Source organism: Chiloscyllium punctatum, chromosome 29, assembly GCF_047496795.1.
Source record: "Chiloscyllium punctatum isolate Juve2018m chromosome 29, sChiPun1.3, whole genome shotgun sequence".
In the NCBI taxonomy this organism is placed as follows: Eukaryota; Metazoa; Chordata; class Chondrichthyes; order Orectolobiformes; family Hemiscylliidae; genus Chiloscyllium; species Chiloscyllium punctatum.
In genome coordinates this window covers 73,815,272-73,836,113 of record NC_092767.1, presented here as the reverse complement: position 1 = coordinate 73,836,113, position 20,842 = coordinate 73,815,272, and the positions used below count along the sequence as shown (strand labels likewise).

The 20,842-nt window shown below is 47.0% G+C and overlaps 1 protein-coding gene across 3 annotated transcripts in view; it reads right to left on the bottom strand.

The window, feature by feature from the left end:
• The window catches only part of ppp1r13l (protein phosphatase 1, regulatory subunit 13 like), a 53,237-nt gene that overhangs the window by 12,034 nt on the left and 20,361 nt on the right, over positions 1 to 20,842 (bottom strand). For 2 of the 3 annotated variants that reach the window (XM_072549426.1, XM_072549425.1), the window contains exons 2-7: positions 13,934 to 14,055; positions 9,250 to 9,398; positions 7,667 to 8,801; positions 6,780 to 6,878; positions 4,584 to 4,666; positions 66 to 438 (exon numbers count right to left, since the gene is read on the bottom strand). In XM_072549426.1, the coding sequence (XP_072405527.1) occupies positions 66 to 438; positions 4,584 to 4,666; positions 6,780 to 6,878; positions 7,667 to 8,801; positions 9,250 to 9,398; positions 13,934 to 13,997 (1,903 nt within the window). In that variant the 5' untranslated portion in view covers positions 13,998 to 14,055. Of the gene's footprint in view, positions 1 to 65; positions 439 to 4,583; positions 4,667 to 6,779; positions 6,879 to 7,666; positions 8,802 to 9,249; positions 9,399 to 13,933; positions 14,056 to 15,602; positions 15,757 to 20,842 lie in introns of those variants that run through there. The other variant, XM_072549427.1, reaches the window with a different exon arrangement.

The following is a 20,842-nucleotide window of genomic DNA, read 5'->3' as shown; positions in this document are numbered from 1 at the left end:
CCCCCCCCCCCACCCCGAAGGTGGCTCAGTAATATCTGGACGGAGATATACAGTCACAGACTCACCTTCTGCTACTGGCTGAAGCTGTGGGTATCTCATCGTTGGAGGGGCACCAATCTGGCCCTGAGGGAGCCTGGCCCCAGCGGTCATCCTTCCCCGGCCTTGTTTGACGATGGTGGGTCTGATCAGCACCGAGAGGGGCAGGACGTTTCTACGCTCCTTGATGGACGAGGGCCGGGGGTTGTGTGGTGGCACATTGGTCCGGGACACGATTGGGGATGGCAGGTTGGGCCAGGGGCTGTGCTGGGGGGAGCTGAGCAGTGGGGGTCTCCTCTGCTGCTGGGCTGTCTCATGTCTCCAGTGAAGTGGAACAGTCCCCTTGGGTAGGGTTCCGTATATTTGAATCAAATTGAATGCCTTGTTCCTTCCTCCTGCAGTCTGGGGGGGTGGGAAAGAGAAGACGGAGACACAAAATTAATTCACTTTCTCCTCATCCATCACAATCCCTTTCCAGTCTCTGTATGAAAGTATTTCCTTGTCCTCAAATTTGTTTTTGGCCCCTGACAACAAAAAATTGCCACTTCTCCAGAATTACGCTGCACCCCTGGTGTGGGAGCTTGCAATGACCAAACTGTAAGTGGCTGTAAGCTTCCCTCATCGCCATAATGACCAGATTTCAAATGTATCCCAAAGCGCTGTAAAAATGCAAGCCCTTTCCTGAAATTGAAACCCATCGCCTAGATTCCCTGTCCCAGGGCTCAATCAAATCTGGTGCTCGTCAATGGAACCTCACTGCTGATCATAAGACCATAATCGAGAAGGTGGCCAGCGGAAACGAAGGAATAAAAACAGAAATTGCTGGAAAAACTCAGTAGGTCTGGTAGCATTTGTGGAGAAAGAAAGCAGAGTTAACGTTGAGGGTCCCTTCTTCAAAACTCAGAATGAAAGAGTTTCCTGAGAATTCAGGAGGGTTGCTGGGAGACAAAAGGATTCTTGGCCTCAACTGAGTAGCCCACCCCTCCCCCAGAAACCACTGCTCGAAAAGGTGATGGAACGATCACAATGAGGAGGTAGCAGTAACATCACTGGATTAGTAATATTTTCCCCTAAGGATTTGTACTTAAGAAGTTGTTCCTAGGTATGTTTGTGCTTAAGCTGGTACAAGTGGTGACTTGTAAATTTTTCACTGTTTGAGTTTGTGACAATAAAGTTAACTAAGGAATTAAGGATTAATAACCCAGAGGTGCAGGCTAATGCTCCAGAGACACAGGTTCAAATCCCACCACAGGTGCTGGTAGATTTAAATTTGGTTTATCAATGGGAAGTTGATGGCCTAGTGGTATTGTCACTGGACTGTTAATTCAGAGACCCAGATAACATTCTGGGGACCTGGGTTTGAAAGCTGCCCTTGCAGGTGGTGGAATTTGAATTCTATAAATATCTAGAGTTACGAATCTAATAACCACTATAAATCCATTGCCAATTGCCAGGAAAAACCTATCTGGTTCACTAATGTCCTTTAGGGAAGGAAATCTGCCATCCCTACCTGGTTTGGCCTACATGTGACTCCAGACCCACAGCAATGAGGTTGACTCTCAACTGCCCTCTGGGGAATGGGTAATAAATGCTGCCTAACCAGCAATGCCTTCAGCCCATGAATGAAAAAAATCGAGAACTGAAAGCAAGTCTCAGTGATAGCAACTGTGAAACAATCAATTGTTGTAAATGGATGTTTATGAATGTGCTTCACGTAAGGAAATCTATTCTTAACGACAAGATCTTTGTGAGACTCCAGAATAGGCCGCTCTGTTCCTCAAACCTGCTCTACTCTGCCAGCTGATGTGGCCTCAACTCCACTTTCCTGTCAGTCCACCCTCCCTTATTCCTCCACGGCAGCAGACTCTCAACTGCCCTCTGGAAAGGTCGAGCCAACCACCGAGTTCAAGAGCAACTCGGGAAGGGCACGTATTGACAGACTTGCCCAGTGGCATTCGCAAAAGCAGAAATGAAATCAGACGGCCGTGAGATTAATTGGATAACTCCTTCAAAAAGGACCAGTGTAGATAGGCTGGTCTAAATGGCCTCCTTCACTCAAGTCAACTCTGTTTCCAATCCTATTGAGGTGGACGGTTTGAGGGAACTGAGCCAATTCGTTGCTGCATGCCTAGGTTTGGATCTGTCTGATCACCTGGTCCCTTTGATGCACGTGCACAGCAAAAACGTGACAAGTGTTTAATCCTGGACAACATCAAGCATTGGGATAATTAAGCAATGAAGCACACCCATTATCCCTCTCCCTGCCCACTGCACCCTCCAAGTGTCAGATACTGGGTGTCAACACCATAACTCCATGTTAATCACAGGAGCCTGTATTCAGATACAGGGTGGAGTGTTCAGTGATAATTGCACCTAACGGATTTAATCTATCCCAGTATTAACAGTGAGGATTGGGTCTTTGCTTGCACAGAGGTTTGCTCACTTCACCTCAACGGTGGCTCCCTGTTGGTTTCTATGTTCCATCACATTTACAGCTTCCTTAGGTATCGAATCAGACCGTGCATTCGTTCAGCAAGACCTGGACAACATTCAGGTTTGGGCTGAAGGGGCAAGGGACAAATTCAACAAACGAGGGCCAGACAACAACAGTCGTCAACAGCAGAGAATCTCATCATCGCCCCTAGACACTCAATGCTATCATCTTTGGATCCATCAATCGCAACACCCGGGTGATCCTGCTGATTAGAAACCAAACTCTGTAAAAACAGCAGCAAAAGCAGACCAGAGATTGGGAATATTGCAGTAACTCATCTCCTGTCTTCCCAAAGCCCATCCACAAGGCACAAGTCAGAAGTGTGATGGAAAACTCCCCACTTGCCTGGATGGGTATAACCCCAACAACATTCAAGAAGCTTTGACACTGTCCAGGATAAAGCAGCCCGCTTGATTGGCGCTACACCCACAAACATCCACCCCGTCAACCTCAGGTAGTAGCAGTATATACTATCTACAAGATGCACTGCAGCAACTCGCTAATCTCCTTAGACAGCACCTTCCAAAACTCATGATTGCTTGTGTCTAGAAAGTTAAAAATCATAACAACAGGTTATGGTCCAACAGGTTTATTTGGAAGTACAAGCTTTCAGAGTGCTGCTCCTTTGTCAGGTAGCTAGTGGAGCAGGATCATAAGAGACAGATTTATAGTAAGAGATCATAGTGTCATACACTGATGCGATATATTGAACAAGCCTAGATTGCTGATGAAGGGCTTATGCCCGAAACGCTGATTCTTCTGCTCCTCGGATGCTGCCTGACCAGCTGTGCTTTTCCAGCACCACACTCTACTCTGATCTCCTGCATCGGCAGTTGTCACTTTCTCCTGCTGTTTCTATCTAGGTTTGTTCAATATATCACATCAGTGGATGACACTATGACCTTTGCTTAAAAAAGCTGTGCCCTATGATCCTACTCCACTAGCTACCGGATGAGGGAGCAGCGCTCCAAAAAGTCTGCACTTCCAAATAAGCCTGTTGGACTATAACCTGGTGTTGTGTGATTTTTAAACTTTGTCCACTCCAGTCCAACACCGGCACTTCCACATTTGCATGGAAGGAAAAGGTCAGAAGAGACATGGGAAAACCACCCTTTGCAAGTTCCCCTCCAAGCCACTCAACACTTAACTAGGAAATAAACTACTGTTCCTTTAGCGTCGCTGGGTCAAAATCCTGGATCTCCCTCCCTAATAGTCCTGTGGGATGTCCCTACATGATATGGATTGCAGAGGTTCAAAAACACTACTCACCACCATCTTCAAGGGACAATAAAAAAAGAACTTGCCAGCAAGATGCTGATCCCAGGAATAAATTGAAAGGAACGTACTGTGCTCAGCTCCAGGCAATACACCTCCAGAAGGACGCGAGAGCCTTAGGCAGGGTAAAGCTACTATGCTGACCCATTTGGAATGGGATTAAAGAGGCGAGACAAGGTGGTGCAACCCTGGTTTGTATTTGCTCGGCTTTGGGAGGGTGTTTGAGATGTTGAATCAGTTTGATATATCAGGGACTAAACTGTCCTGTGGTGGAAATACAAAATATACATTGCGTGGGGGTGGCATCAGACAAGATGGGCCAATGGAAATCTGGACCTCTTATGGTGAAGTGAATTTTGAGGACTTATAATGAATGGAATTTTATTGGGCAAGAGAGCCAAAGGGGCAAGGAGTAGTAACTGGAGTTAAAATACAGATTGGTCGCAGTACACAAGGATCTGTCATATCCCTGACACTGATATTCATTGTTCTGCAAGTACATCCCAACTCTATTAGGAAGCAATTTTCATTAATCATTCTGCCCTTCCCTACTGTCATTATTACAACTTATTGCTGAAAATTAATCAATTCTTATGTGGAATAAACCCCAGTTTTTAATTCTTTTGCTATTCATCAAATTTATAGGAAGCTTACATTGCCTGCAAATAGTGAGGATCCCGTCCCCGACAACGTAACTGAATTGAGAGACAGGCTTGAAGAGGCCCAACCCGTTGTCCTTCAGCAACAACTGGTCACTCTGTTACTGGTCAGGACTCACCTTGTTTGGGATAACCGCCAAATCGAGGTCTGTTTGCCTCCAGCTCCCTTCGTGCTTCGCTGTGCTCCAGTTCTGTTCATGCTCTGCAGTGACACCAAGAGACAAACACCCATTAGATTTTAGACATTGTTCCCTGGCCAGCATCTCTGCCTCAGGCTTGCTGCAGTGTTCCAGTGAAGCTCAGCGCAAGTTTCATTAGATTAGATTACTTACAGTGTGGAAACAGGCCCTTCGGCCCAACAAGTCCACACCGACCTGCTGAAGCGCAAACCACCCAGACCCATTCCCCTACATTTACCCCCTTCACCTAACACTACGGGCAATTTAGCCTGGCCAATTCACCTGATCTGCACATTTTTGGACTGTGGGAGGAAACCGGAGCACCCGGAGGAAACCCACACAGACATGGGGAGAATGTGCAAACTCCATACAGTCGGTTGCCTGAGGCGGGAATTGAACCCAGGTCTCTGGCGCTGTGAGGCAGCAGTGCTAACCGCTGTGCCACCGTGCCGCCCAAGTTGGGAGAACAGCACATCATTCTCCACTCGGGGACTCTGCAGCCTTCTGGACTCAACATCAAGTTCAACAATGTGAGGGCTTGATGCATCTTCTCCCATGTCCTTACCCCAACACACCAGGCCTTGTTATCACATGGTCTATTACACAACCCATTGTTAGTCACAGATAGACCCCAACTAGTCTCTCTCTGGGCTCCATCGCCACCAATCATGTACCCCTTATCACCATTACCACCTCCCCCCTCACCCCCTCCATAACCTCTGCATAAAAACCAAGCTACCATCAGTTCTGAGGAAGGTATTTTGACCTGAAAGGTTAACTGTGATTTCTCTCCACAAATGCTGCCAGACCTGCTGAGCTTTTCCAACAATTTCTGTTTTCGTTGCTGATTTCCAGCGTCTGCAGTTTTTACCATTAGATGGCACTGCCCTCAGAACAACCCAATCATCAGCAGTCCACAGAGATCCTCTGACCAAGGAATTCTACATGCCCTCCCGGGGCTCTGAAGTGTTAGGAAAAGAAAAATTACAGCCATAGATAAAGGAAAAGGCCACTCCTCAAACCTGTGGCCCAACCCCACTCACCTGCCTTGATTGCGTAACTCCTTAAAAATCAGTGCTAACCCAAAGCACGCCCATTTTAACACCTTTAATTTCACGTGGTTTCAGACAGACAATTAAAAACTGGGAGGGGTGGAAGGGAGGGCACAGACTTAGTGTTTCACAAAGGGAGCAAATTCGTGGGGAGGGGAAGACCTTTTTCACAAAGTGAGCAGTTAAGATTTGGAAAAGTGGTGGAAGCAGGTTCAACTGAGGCCTTCAAGAGGGTATCAGATGATTAATAAAAATCATGTGTAGGGTTATGGGGAAAGGACAGGACTTTGGCACAAACTTAAAGTGCTGACAGAGCCTGTACAGATACAGAGGGCTGAATGGCCTCCTTCAGTTATGCGACAATCCTGATTTGTTGGCATGCGGTGGGATTTAGTGAGCAGATGTGTGTTGCGAGGGAGAATTCGGGAGGGGGTTGGAAAGCTTAGAATGCTTAGGTATCAATTGAAAATAAGACTACCAGGTAGGAGAGAAGCAGAATTCACAACAAGATGTAACAATCTGGGAATGCGCTGACTGAAATGGTAGTCAAGACAGGTTCAAAAGTAACCTTCAAAAGGACATTGGATAAGTAAGTGAAGAGGAGAAATGTGCAAGGTTTTGGGGGTAGAACAGGAAAGGTGGTTAATTGAAGAGACAGTGCAATGTGCTGATGGGCTGAATGGTCTTGTGCTGTAGCAGTAATTTTCATAGACTCCCTACAATGTGGAAGCAGGCCATCAAATCCACACCAACCCTCTGAAAACCATCCCACCCTGACCCACATCCCTCTTCCCTATCCCTGTAACCCTACATTTATCATGGCCAATTCACCTAGCTTGCCCATCCCTGGACACTATGGGGTAATTGAGCATGGGCAATCCACCCTAACCTGCACACCTCTGGACTGTGGGAAGAAACCCATGCAGACACAGGAAGAATGCACAAACTCCACACAGACAGTCGCCTGAGGGTGGAATCGAATCTGGGTCCCTGGTGCTGTGAGGCATGAGTGCTAACCACTGAACAAGCCCTTTTAAGATGTTGGAGGATAATAATCAATTTGCTGCCCAGAGACTAGACTTACTGGTTTCATAGCTAGGGATCTGTGACGGTCTCTTCTCGTATGCAATGTCCAAATCGGCCTCAGCCCACACACCCGGTTTTTTCTTCTTCAAACTGTCATCTGTGAATGAATGAGTTTAAAAATCATTTATCAATCATTTCTCCAGACTTCAGTCCCATCAACTGTCGAGAATTCATTGCTGGAAGTATACGGACATATAAATCAGGAATAGGCCTCTCAAGCCTGCTCTATCATTTGATAGAATCATGACCAATCAGATTGTAACCTTTAGCCTGCATTCCCATCCAACTGTTAACCTTTCACCCTCTTGCTTAACAAGCATTTCCAAACCTCCCTTGTACAGCACAGAGAGGAGCCCTTCAGCCCAAACTGGTCCATGCCAACCAATATGTCCACACTAACCCCATTTCCCTGCACTTGGCCAATTCCTGGTGAAGGGCTCCGGCCCGAGATATCGATTTTCCTGCTCCTCGGATGCTGCCTGACCTGCTGTGCTTTTTCAGCAACACACTCTCAACCCATATCCTCCTAAACCTTTCCTATCCTTGCAATGGTCCAAATGTCTTTTAATGTACCCGCCTCAACCATTTCTGCTGGCAGCTCATTCCATACACATGCCACCCTCTGTGTTAAAAAGCAGCCCCTTATGCTCCCTTCCATTCTTTCCGCGAACCTTAAACCAAAGCCCTCTACTCCTTGATTCCCCAACCTGGGAAAAAGACTTGAGTGCATTCACCCAGCCCATACCTCGCGTGATCTTACAACTTCTATAAGATTCCCCGCTCATGGAGCCAGTGGTTGAGGACAAAGTGGCAGCAAGCAGATCTCTAATTTTACACCATTCAAGGCATTCATTCCAACCAAAATAACATATCAAAAGTCTTCACCTTTACTGAGGTTGAGCACTCCAGGATTGAGTGCGAAGCCACTCATTGCTCGTCCATCCTCAGCCTCCAAGAACTTCTTGTAGTGGTCGGGGGGAAGCCGGGAGGCAGCAGAAAGCGGTGGTAGAAAGTTCTCACGGGGGGATACTCTGGTGGGCCCCAAGGGTCCGGGGTAGGCTGACGGCACTGGACTGAGCAAGCCTGGCTGCTGGGGGAGAGGGCTCTCCATGGTCCCACTGGGCAAGGTCTGGGCTTCATGGGCAGCACCCGCAAGGGGATGGATGGAGGGTTCGGCATTCTCGAATGGGGTCACGGGGATAAACCCGGGTCGGGGAGATGGGGCTCGGTCCAATGGAGCACGGGGCTCCTGAATCAGCATTGGGGAACCGGGCATCATTGTACGGGGAGAGGGTGCTCGGTCCAATGGAGCACGGGGCTCCTGAATCAGCATTGGGGAACCGGGCATCATTGTACGGGGAGAGGGTGCTCGGTCCAATGGAGCACGGGGCTCCTGAATCAGCATTGGGGAACCGGGCATCATTGCACGGGGAGAGGGTGCTCGGTCCAATGGAGCACGGGGCTCCTGCTGAAGTACCATTAGTGAACCGGGCATCATTGCACGGGGAGAGGGTGCTCGGTCCAATGGAGCACGGGGCTCCTGAATCAGCATTGGGGAACCGGGCATCATTGCACGGGGAGAGGGTGCTCGGTCCAATGGAGCACGGAGATCCTGCTGAATCAGCATTGGGGAACCGGGCATCATTGCACGGGGAGAGGGTGCTCGGTCCAATGGAGCACGGGGCTCCTGCTGAAGCACCATTGGTGATCCGGGCAGCATTGCACGGGGAGAGGGTGCTCGGTCCAATGGAGCACGGGGCTCCTGAATCAGCATTGGGGAACCAGGCATCATTGCCCGGGGAGAGGGCGCTCGATCGAACAGAGGACTGAAAGCATAGGGCGAAGGAGGCTGCTGTGGGGGCGGCAGCGGTGTGTAGGCTGGTGATGTCCGTGGAGAGGGCGATCGAGTCACACTAACAACTGGCAACAGCTCATCACGTTTCGTCTGTGACTCCGTCCAGCTTGGGCCGTACACTTTGGATGATGATGAGGTGGTCACTGAGCTCTCTTTCCAAAAGGCCTGAAATGTTTAAAAAAAAAGAATGACACGGAATATCAAGCACCCCAAATGTTTCCACACAGATGCCACCCAACTTGCTGGGGCTTTATTAATTATTTCTTGCCCGCATGCTTTGAGGATTCCCAGACTCTGTCAGTGTTGCGCTTCTTTTAAACAGATCCTCGCTGAGCAGCCATGAGTAACACAAAATTTAATATCGCACCCGATCTCCTCTCCAACCCAAAATCCCACCCTGTGCCAGCCGTGATTCAATGGGTAGCACGATCGCCTCAGGTTGTGGGTAAAATTTTACTCTCGGACAGAAAAGCTAATCCCCGTGCAGTGCTAAGGGAGTGCTGCAGTTTTGGAAGCACTGTCTTTTCAAACAAGAGGTTTTGCTTGACCTCCCGGGTGGCTGCATTGTTAATATGACATCTCCCTCCTCCTCCAAGGTTTATCACAATGATACCTTGCTGTCAGATGGAGCCGCATCAGTAACCACAGGGCTGCTCTGTGTGGACCACATCGAGTCCAGCTCCTGCGATAGTTTGTCCAGTTTGTACGTTGCCTCATCCAACTTCTTCTGTTCAGATTGAAACATGAGGCCTGTCTGGCATTCTTCATTAGGAATGAAAAGAAGAGAGAGAGAGAGACAGTGAGACGTCAGTGAGGAAGACACAAAGAGCAGGAGCCTTATATAAAGGACATGAAAAGAGTCAACCAGCGAGTTAAGCTTATGTTTCACCCGCTCAGGTATAGCGCAACCACTGGATGTTGTGCTGGGTCTTTGGAATTATTATTCATTCACAGGATGTGGGCATCGCTGTCCAGGCCAGCATTTATTGCCCCATCCCTTATAGCCCAGAGGGCAGTTTAGAGTCACCTACATTGTTGTGGGTTTGGAGTCACATGTAGTCCACTGGATAAGGATGGCAGATTTCCTTCCATAAAAGGATGTTAGTGGACAAGATGGGTTTTTCCAACAATCGACAATGGCTTCATGGTCATCGTTAGACTCTTAATTCCAGATTTTTTTTAGAAATTGAATTCAAATTCCATCATCAGTCATGGTGGGGTTTGAACCTGGGACCAAGAACATTATCTGGAGTCTCTGGGTTAACAATCCAGCGATAATATCACTAGGATATCACCTCCCCCAGTTGTAGTTGGGGAATGTCACGTCTTCCATATCTCATGTTACCTTCAGAGTAATGTGTATGGGAGTTACATATATTTAGTAAAACATTGCTACCAAAGACAAGAACCTTTTCTCCTGAGACTCAATCTTTTCATAAAACCTTTAGACTATTACAGGCAGGAGAATTAGTGACAGTATTCTGCTCGAGGTTCCCAGGCCTCGTCATCCCTAAAGAGCAGTTTCATAATCACAGAACCCTGGTACTGTGCATCACACACAATGATGAACAGCAGAAGGCCACTCATCCCCTGAAGTGAATAATGGCTGGCATCCACCTTTACAACCCATAGTTCCAAATCCCTTAACCCAACTAAAAATCTGTCAAAAATAGAAAAAAGCTGGAAAAGCTCAGCAGGTCTGGCAGCATCTGTGGAGAGAAACCAGAGTTAATGTTTCGGGTCCGGTGACATTCAGGCAGAGACTAGTCACAGCAGAAATGTTCTGAGGAAAGGTCACTCGACCCAAAACGCTAACTGATTTCTCTATAGATGCTGCCAGACCTGCTGAGCTTTTCCAACAATTTCTGTTTTCATTACTGATTAACAGCATCTGCAGTCATTGCGGTTTTTAAAAATTTGACATTTTAGTACTTTTAAGTTGCGCCTTCAGGCTCGAAAAACTCTTTTCGGGCAATTTTTGTTTTTCAGCTTTTCATTATTCTTTGGACAAGTACTACCTGACATCATGCCTAAATGGACTGCTCCTTATAAATCATTCCTTAATCCATACAGGGAGAACTAGCCATTTGGATACAGAACTGGCTCAAAGGAAGAAGACAGAGTGTGGTAGTGGAGGGTTGTTTTTCAGACTGGAAGCCTGTTACCAGGGGAGTGCCACAAGGATCGGTGCTGGGCCCTCTACTTTATGTCATTTACATAAATGATTTGGATGCGAGCTCAAGAAGTACAGTTAGTAAGTTTGCAGATGACACCATAATTAGAGGTGTAGTGGACAGCGAAGAGGGTTACCTCAGCTTACAACAGGATCTGGACCAGATGGGCAATGGGATGAGAGGTGACAGATGGAGTTTAATTCAGATAAATGCGAGGTGCTGCACTTTGGGAAAGCAAATCTTAGCAGGACTTATACACTTAATGGTAAGGTCCTAGGGAATGTTGCTGAACAAAGAGACCTTGGAGTGCAGGTTCATAGCTCGTTGAAAGTGGAGTCGCAGGTAGATAGGATAGTGAAGGCGGCGTTTGGTATGCTTTCCTTTATTGGTCAGAGCACTGAGTACAGGAATTGGGAGGTCATGTTGCGGCTGTACAGGACGTTGGTTAGGCCGCTGTTGGAATATTGCATGCGATTCCAGTCTCCTTCCTATCAGAAAGATGTTGTGAAACTTGAAAGGATTCAGAAAAGATTTACAAGGATGTTGCCAGGGTTGGAGGATCTGAGCTACAGGAAGAGGTTGAACAGGCTGGGGCTGTTTTCCCTGGAGCGGAGGCTGCGGGGTGACCTTATAGAGGTTTACAAAATTATGAGGGGCATGGATAGGGTAAATAGACAAAGTGTTTTCCCTGGGGTGGGGAGTCCAGAACTAGAGGGCATAGGTTTAGGGTGAGATGGAAAGATATAAAAGAGACCTAAGGGACAACCTTTTCACAAAGAAGGTGGTACGTGTGTGGAATGAGCTGCCAGAGGAAGTGGTGGAGGCTGGTACAATCGCAACATTTAAGAGGCATCTGGATGGGTATATGAACAGGAAGGGTTTGGAGGGATATGGGCCGGGTGCTGGCAGGTGGGACTAGATTGGGTTGGAATATCTGGTCGGCATGGACGGGTTGGACCGAAGGGTCTGTTTCCATGTTGTACATCTCTATGACTCTATAACTCTGCATTCAAAGGAACACAAGCACATGTGGCTCAGTTGGACCACCGTAAAATCTTTAATCTGAGGGACCTGGGTTACCGTCCATGCCTGGGAGATCGCTTGACCTCAGACTGGGGCCCTTTTGTTGCACAGTGGTAGCGTCCCTACCCTTTGACTGGGAGGCATGGGTTCAAGTCCCACCTGCTCCAGAGGGTGGGCAACTACATCTCTAAACAGGTTGATTTTTTTTTGTTTTACACAAGCTTTAGCAACCTACCCTCAGGATTAAACCTTTCAAAACCCACTGTGCAGATTCCAGTGGACTCTCCCCAAAGAAAGAAACACTTCATTTATATTGTGATTGTTCCGACTGTTGGACGTCTCAGAATTCTTTATAGCCACTGAAACACAAAGTTCAGCCACTGCCTTAACGCAAGAAACAAAACAGCCAATTTGTTCACAGAAAGCTCGCACAACGGGACATCTGGCAGTGGCAAAATAATGCTTTTGTTTGGTCGCCTTAGCAGGACAATAAGAATGCCCCTTCACTTCTGCAAAGCGGGATTTTTTGTTTTCACGTGAAAGACAGAGCTAAGTGCTGCAAAAACCCAGCCCTCTGATACTTTGAGGTTGTGCTCACCAGAATCACCCAAGATACTGCGGATAGATTCTCTGCTATGAATCCAAATGGTTTTAGTGATTACAAATACAAAGTGGAGCAGGATACCCACACCAAGTCAAAGTCATAGAGTCTCTTAAGCAGAAACGAGGTTTAAAGTTGACAAATGGACTAGGTTTATTCCTTGGTACTTGATAGCTAGTTACATTACATCAGAGCGACACCAGAGTATCACGCATCAGGTTTGACCCAACAGTGAACTCTCATCACTGTCAGCTACGTGACTTAGCATCAGAACTGGTCTTACAGGTTAGAATAGCAACTGTTATAAAGCAACTGAGCTGGTTAATTCCTCCACTGGATCAGTCTCCAATGTCCTGATGGGTGCAGCCAATCACAATGATCAGAGTCAAGATTAAAGTGGTGCTGGAAAAGCACAGGACGGTCAGGCAGCATCCGAGGACCAGGAGAATCGAGGTTTCGGGCAAAATCCCTTCATCAGGAAACACCGCTGTTGCCCAAAACGTCTATTTTCCTGCTCCTTGGATGCTGCCTGACCTGCTGTGCTTTTCCAGCAGCATCTAAACTTAACTCTGATCTCCAGCATCTGCAGTCCTCACTTTCGCCCAATCACAATGATGTTGGTTAACCCTTTAAGGTACTAACTACTCTAGAAACCTCAGAGGATGCACTGTGTTTTGAATGCGAGTATTGTCTTGGATGGGTGCACTCAAGTTCTGGAGAATGGGATTTGAACCCTGAGCCACGCAACGCAGAGGGGTGTGTACTGCACACTGACCCACAGTTAACCTCCTGGGACACTGCCAAGAACAGTGGTCCAGATGGCATTGGATGGTGAATAGAGGAGACCCAAGAACAAGCAACAACTACTGAGCGGTGCATAGTCAGCCCCTTCGCCAAGTACCATTGTTGGGTACTTTGCTTTCACACAGCCCGTCATAGACCATACACCACAATGGCCCCTATAACAGCTCATTGTTGTACACTGCAGAGTATTGAAGAATGCAGCTGCTTAAGCAATAATTTCTAACACATTAGTCTCCTCCAATTAGTGCAAATCAGGCTTTAAGTACACAAAGGAAGATTCTGAAAGACAATTATGGCTAAGGGCATCACACATTTGTTGCATTTAACCTGACAGCACAAGTTCAAGCTCCGACTGCACTGCAGAAAACTTGCAAACAGAACAAGACCAGCAAGTAAGGGAGCGAGATCTCAGTGCAAAACGCTCTGTCACATGGCAAGACCTTGACGTGGGAGGTGCCGATGTCAGACCGGGGTGGACAAAACCAGAGAGTCTCACAACAACAGGTTATAGTCCAACAGGTTTTTTTTTTAAAAAGTCACAAGCTTGCCAAGCACTGCTCCTTCATCTGGTGGAGTCAACGTTGGTGTCTAAAGCCTGTCATGGGGTGGCAACCAACTCTACTGAACATCACCTTGAACTGAGGCACATCCACCTTTGCTGCATTCCAAACACACACTAATAACAGTGGACTTACCTGACAAAGTTTGGTATATATTGTGCAAGGGTGGTGGGCCAACCTCAAACTGTTCATCAGTCATCCTTTTATGTGTGTAAGCTGCGCTGCTGGGACACAGCTGATCCAGTAATACGGAGACCCTAAAATTGCAAGCAGAAACACAAATCATACACATTCCTGCAAAGTGCTTAAGAGATTCTGTGGCATGATAGGTAATATCCCCACCTCTGAGCCAGGAGTGCTGGGTTTGAGGCCCACTCCAGTACATGAAGGCCAAAGGAGAGCTCATAAAACATGACCAAACAGTTCAAGTGTCAACTTGCAAATCTGTTGGAGACCCCTACCACTGTCCATTGCTCCAGAATACAACATGCCTATATGTTGCTCAACCTCTCACCTCATGAACTGTAGTCCAGCACCACGTGATTCTCGAGTGAAACACACTCAGCACTGGAGTACTCCCAATGTTGAACATTTCAGCCACAGCTTTGTAGATTGTACTCTCATCCTGGTGTCAGACATTTCATAACAGAATCCCTACAGTACAGAAACAGGCCCTTCACCCAACATGTCCACATCAACCATCCAAAGAGTAACCCACCAAGAACCATTCCTCCTAGCCTATATTTATCCCTGACTAATACACGTAACCTATACATTCCTGAATGGCATTGGCAATTTACCCTAATCTGCACATCTTTGGTTGTGGGAAGAAACCTGAGCACCCAGAGGAAACCCACACAGACACAAGGAGAACATGCAAACTCCACACAGTTGCCCAAAGGTGGAATCGAACCTGGGTCCCTGGTGCTGTTAGGTAGCAGTGCTAACCACTGAACCACTTTGCCACCCCATAACCCGCTGCAGACTCAAAAGTACATAATTCAGGCAGTGAGAGGGCTAAAGGTGGAGGGAGGAAAAGAAGAAGAGAGAATGTTCTTTAATATAGAATCATAGAAACTCTACAATGTGGAAGCAGGTCATTTGGGCGACCAAGTGCACACTGACCATCCTAATGGCATACCACCCAAACCCATCTCACCCTAACCCTGCATTTCCCATGGCCAATCCATCCTAACTTGCACACCTTTGGACTGCGAGAGGAAATTAGAGCATCTCGGGGACACCTACACAGACATGGGGAGAACGTGCAAACTCCAAACAGACAGTTACCCAAGCTAGAATCGAATCCGGGTCCCTGGCATTGTGAGACAGCAGTGCTAACCACTGAGCCATTGTGTTAATATCCTGGGCCAATATTTGTACTTCCACAACCAGTGCAAACAAATTGGCTTGAGTAGCAGCATCCAGCTGTCTGTGGGATCTTGCCATGCATGAATGATCTGTGGCATTTCTTAGAGTACCAATAACAGGCTACGCCACAATAAAGAGAGTCAGAATAAAGTGCTCCATGATGCCCTTGCTGCCAAGAAAATAATTCTCTCCCAGGATGTCTGACTATTCACCATCTAAATAAGGGCCTGGGGCAGACTCTTCAACACCAGACATAATCGAAGGAAAAAGAAAACAACAGTAATATCAAACCTCTGGCATCAGAAGGGATTTGGACAAGAGCCATGCACCCAAACAAAAACACATACTTGCTAACAACCACCTTTAGATCAGTAACTGCGCTGTTAAGGTTTTTTGACAACTATAAGCACACAAGGAATCTGCTACGACTTACAACATGGAGAGTCTTGTAAACTGACAGGAAATGTCTGTGTTGAATCTGTTATTAAGCACGCTCAATGGACTCTTGAATCGGTGACTCGGACAAGACTCAGCATCTGCGGACAGGGAGCTGCTTGTAGCTGAAGGATGAACCTCACTGAAATGAAGCTGCTTGTGAAAGCTGTATATCTCACTGGATGGGCACACCCAGTGTTCCCTGGTTATGGTTGAGTCAGCCAATGTTCTAGGTGGGGATGCCACACCCAACGTGAGATTGCTGGACGTGCACAAAGAGAGAGAGGGGTGTAGGCACTTGCCCTACTATTTCACAATGCCCCAGTTCCAGGATATACAACAAAAAATGTTGGATATCACAGCAGATCAGGCCGTATCCATGGAGACAGGGAGCAAGCTAAAGTTTCGAGTCTCAAATGACTTCTTCAGAGCTGACGTGACTTGTGAAGGGGGCAGCATTTACGCAATAGTGGCTGGGGGACAAAGAGTCTTGATAGTTCGAATTAAGTGATCGGAATGTGGGGATGGCAGAACAATGGTGTGTTTAACTGCCAATCTTGAAAGAACAGATAATCCTACTGGGATGGGAGGAGGAGAGAGAGGACATGGCGACAGAGAATACATCCCCTCCATACTTCATGTCAGCTCTTAAGAGTCATCGTTAGCTTGCTGTCTCTCCGTGGATACTGCCTGACCCACTGTGATCTCCAGTATTTTGTTTTCAGCACAGATTCCAGTAATGGCAGTAATTTGCTCCTCCAAGATAGATAAGCTGCGAGGTCTTGACAACGCACAGAGCAGTGGCTTTGTTCGACTTGCTTGAGGGAGTGAAGCCAATGAGCCTCCTCATTTGCTGAGCTGAAGATGATTACAGCACCACTCTTCGGGAATGTGAAGCGTCGTTTTTCTCTTCACAAGTATGACGAGTTTTTAAACAGAGGGCAGAAGACTAAGGGTTGGCCACACTTGTGCCCTGGCTTGTCCTGGGTTGGATTAGCTAGGACCACTCCAGCTATGGTACAGTAAACTTCATTTTAACCAGCACCTATCAAATGGCAAATACCGCAATGTAAATAAAGTATAAGCCCCTGTATACATTTCTTCTACTTGCTGTGTGCTTTTACATTGACTTGAGGTGGTGTGTTGATGTTTTTATATAATTTTTTTTGAGAGATGTTGATATCTCAAATTTTTGCTTGGCCAGGTTTGACTGCAGTTATGCGGACCTTTTGATTATCCAGAATATTTGACCAACCAGCACATCTCTGGTTCCATTTGCTGTAATTCAAAGGCTGCCGTTTGATCGGGTTTGTCCCAAGTACAAAATCCCTCCATCACAGTAGCAACAGTGTGTACCGTCTGCAAGACGTACTGTAGAAATTCACCAAGACTCCTTAGACTGTACTTTCCAAACCCATGACCACATCCACTTGGAAGGACAAGGGCAGATACGTGGAAATACCACCATCCACCTGCTCTCCAGTCATCATCCTGACCTGGTCCGTCAGTGTTGCTCAAGGAGACAGCTCACTAGCACTTTCTCAAGGGCCAATTAGACGTGAGCAATAAATGCTGGCTCAGTCAGCAATCCTAGGAGTGAATTTTTAAAACAAAGTATGTGGAAGGGTGTCAAGGTCAGCAATGTGGTGGCTGCAATGCTTCACACAGGGCCAGCAACTGAGCTGCCAGAGGAAGTGATGGAGGCCGGTACAATTACAACATTTAAATGGTATCTGGATGGGTATATGAATTGAAAAGGGTTGAGAGAGATATGAGCCAAATGCTGGCAAATAGGACTGGATTAATTTAGGGTATGTGTTCAGCATGGACAAGTTGAACCGAAAGATTTTGATGAGATTAAATTCCCTATAGTATGGAAACAGGCCCTTTGGCCCAACAAGTCCACACCGATCCTCCAAAGAGAGACCCACCCACACCCATTACCTTACCTTATATTTACCCCTAACTAATGCATCTAACACGATGGGCAATTTAGCATGGCCAATCCACCCTGACCTGTGCATCTTTGGACTGTGTTAGGAAACCGGAGCACCCGAAGGAAACCCACGCAGACACGGGGAGAAGGTGCAAACTCCACGAGGCAGGAATCGAACCCGGATTCCTGGCACCGTGAGGCAGGAATCGAACCCAGGTTCCTGGCGCCGTGAGGCAGCAATGCTAACCACTGTGCCACCCAAAGTTGTTCCTTAGATCCTTTTTAAATATTTTTCGCCTCTCACCCTAAACCTATCTACTTCTGGAATGTCCTTCCCTAAAGAGCAATAGTGAACCAGATGGGTTTTTCCAACAATGGATTGATGGTCATCATTTGATTCTTAAATCTAGATTTTTTTAAAATTGAATTCAACTATCACCATCTGACAGGGTCTGTTTCCGTGCTGTATATCTAACACTCTAAAAAGATATAACTGAAAGAGTCCATTGTCATCCCGCTCCTTCCACCACGAGTCCTGCACTGGCTCACCATTCTAGGTGCCATCTCTTCATTGCTGGGCCTGCCTTGCTGACTTCGGTTCCCATACCAAACCCATATTCTCCCCACTGCCGTGCCAATAACCAGGAAACTCTGGCTCTGGGCCTAACACAATCAGGAGTCCCCACTCCGCGACTTCGGTGACTAGGTGTCCACAGCTCCACAGCCAGGACAGGCCGCTGCCTCGCCAGAAGGCCCACTCTGGCCGCCCTCCCCCACGATGCCACCTTCTTCACCACCGCAGACCGGAAGGAAAAAGAAGGAAAAAAAAAGGAAAGCGGTAGTTGTGGAGTGGACAGGCCCAGGACCCCTACATTGCCAGCGTCTCCATCGTATGCCTGACCCAGGAATCTCTCATTTTTATCACCTGCATTAGGGCACATCAGGAGAGATTTGCAAATTGATAATGCAGCCTATTTGGCTGCATCTTGGATGTACCTCCCTCAACCAAAGTCCTGGAGAGGAACTCAAACCTGGAGCTTCTGGGTCAGAGACAGGGACACTATCCACTGTGCCATTAGTCATCCACTGCCTAAATTAGCAAATGAACAAGCTGCTACTGGTTAGAATCCCATTCAAGCAAATCTCAGTTCACTTGGCAGAGACTGAGAACCACACAGCCATGAGTAATTCAATAAACATGCCACTGAAAGATTTACATTCCGTTTATGAAGGTAACAGCATCAGAACTTGGAGTTACATTCCTATTAACTTTCCCACCCCAATTCAGCTCTCAATTTCACAACTTTGAAGTTAATTTATCTGTCACTAATGTTGCTAACAAAGATTTCTAACACACTAGAGGGAGTGGCATTTAGCCACAGGCACAATCTGCTCAAATGGCAATGCTCAATTCTCAGGTTCTCTTCCATTTCATCTTCTGACAAGACTGTTCACGGATGAGCATTAAGACAGGCACTCAAGATTTAATAAACTGACATCACTTTGGAACAAAAGTTCACAACTTTCTTTTTGCTTCAGAAGCTTCTTCCCCCCACGTAGAATTGGTAACACACAAGGCACCAAGTCAGACAATGCTCAGGTACAGCAAGACCAGGATAACACAGAGGTTGAAGTGGCAAGGGACAACCTCAATACACAAGGGCCAGACTATTTCCAACAAGAGAGAATCTAATCATCTTTTTCTGATGGTCAATGACATCACTAGCCATCACCAAATCCCCCATCAGCAACACCCAGAAGTCTCCATCGATTAGACAGCCAAACTGCATATACACTGTAGCTCTAAGAGCAGGCCAGAGGTTAGGAATATTAAGTAACTCACCTCCTGACTTCCCAAAACCTGACCACCATCGACAAGGCATGGGTCAGGATTGTAATGAGTCACAACCTGGATGAGTGCAACTCCAACAACACTCAAGAAGTTCAACACCATCCAGGACAAAGAAGCCCACTTGCCTGGCACCACATCCACTCCCTCCACCACTGACAGTCAGCAGCAGCAATGCATACCATCTATAAGACACATGGCAGCGATATGTCAAGGCTGCTTTGATAGCACCATCCAAATCCACAACCATTACCATCTCGAAGGACAAAGGGCAGCAGATACATGGGAACACCACCAAGTTGCAAGTCCCTCTCCAAGCCAATCATCATCCTGATTTAGAAAAATATTGCTGTCCCCTCACCTTGGTCAAAATTGAAGAGTGCCTTTGCCAACAGCATTGTGGGTATCCCTATAGCCAAAGGACTGCAGTGGTTCAAGACAGCAGCTCATTACTACCACCTTCTTCAGAGTAACCATAGACGGCCGATAACTAATGGTCTTGCCAGCAATGCTCTCATCCCATGAAAGAATTTTTAAAAATTAAAAGTTACAATTCCAAATAAATTTACATAGACCTTTATTTCAACTTATTAATATAGTGAAGTCTGAATTAGTTCACACATCAATGGAGTAGAACATCCCAACTTATTTGATTGAACTCTTGATTCAAGATGTCAAGATTCAATTTGATATTATATCTTGTTAATTGTATGATTCAGCGAAACAGATTTTAGAATCCCTACAGTGTGGAAACAGGCCCTTCAGCCCAACAACTCCACACTGACTCTCTGAAGAGCAACCTACCCAGACCCATTCCCCCTACCCTATATTGACCCCTGAATAATGCACTTAATCTACACATCCCTGAACACAATGGGCAATTTAGTACAGCCAATTCACCCTGATCTGCACATCTTTGAACGGTGGGAGGAAACTGGAGCACCCGGAGGAAACCCAGGCAGACACCGGGGGGGGGGGGGGGGGGGGGGGATCGTGCAAACTCCACACAGACAATCGCCCGAGGCTGGAATCGAACCCGGGTCCCTGGTGCTGTGAAGCAGCAGTGCTAGCCACTCATAATAGGTATCAATTCTCCTTCAGTACATACAAATTGAATTCAACGGGTCATGCTCTCCATGGAGGGGGAAATACATGATCGCCATTGTGAACTTGAAGTCTTCCACAACCAGTGGGCATCACAGGGACTGGAGTGCATAGAGTCAGAGTTATAGAGGTGTATAGCACGGAAACAGACCTTTCAGTCCAACTCACCCATGCCCAACCAGATTTGCCAAATTAATCTAGTCCAATTTGCCAGCATTTAGTCCATGTCCTCCCTATTCATATACCCATCCAGATGCCTTTTTACATGCTGTAATTGTACCAGCCTCCACCACTTCCTCTGGCAGCTCAGTCCACATGCACACCACCCGTGGCATGAAAAAGCTGCCCC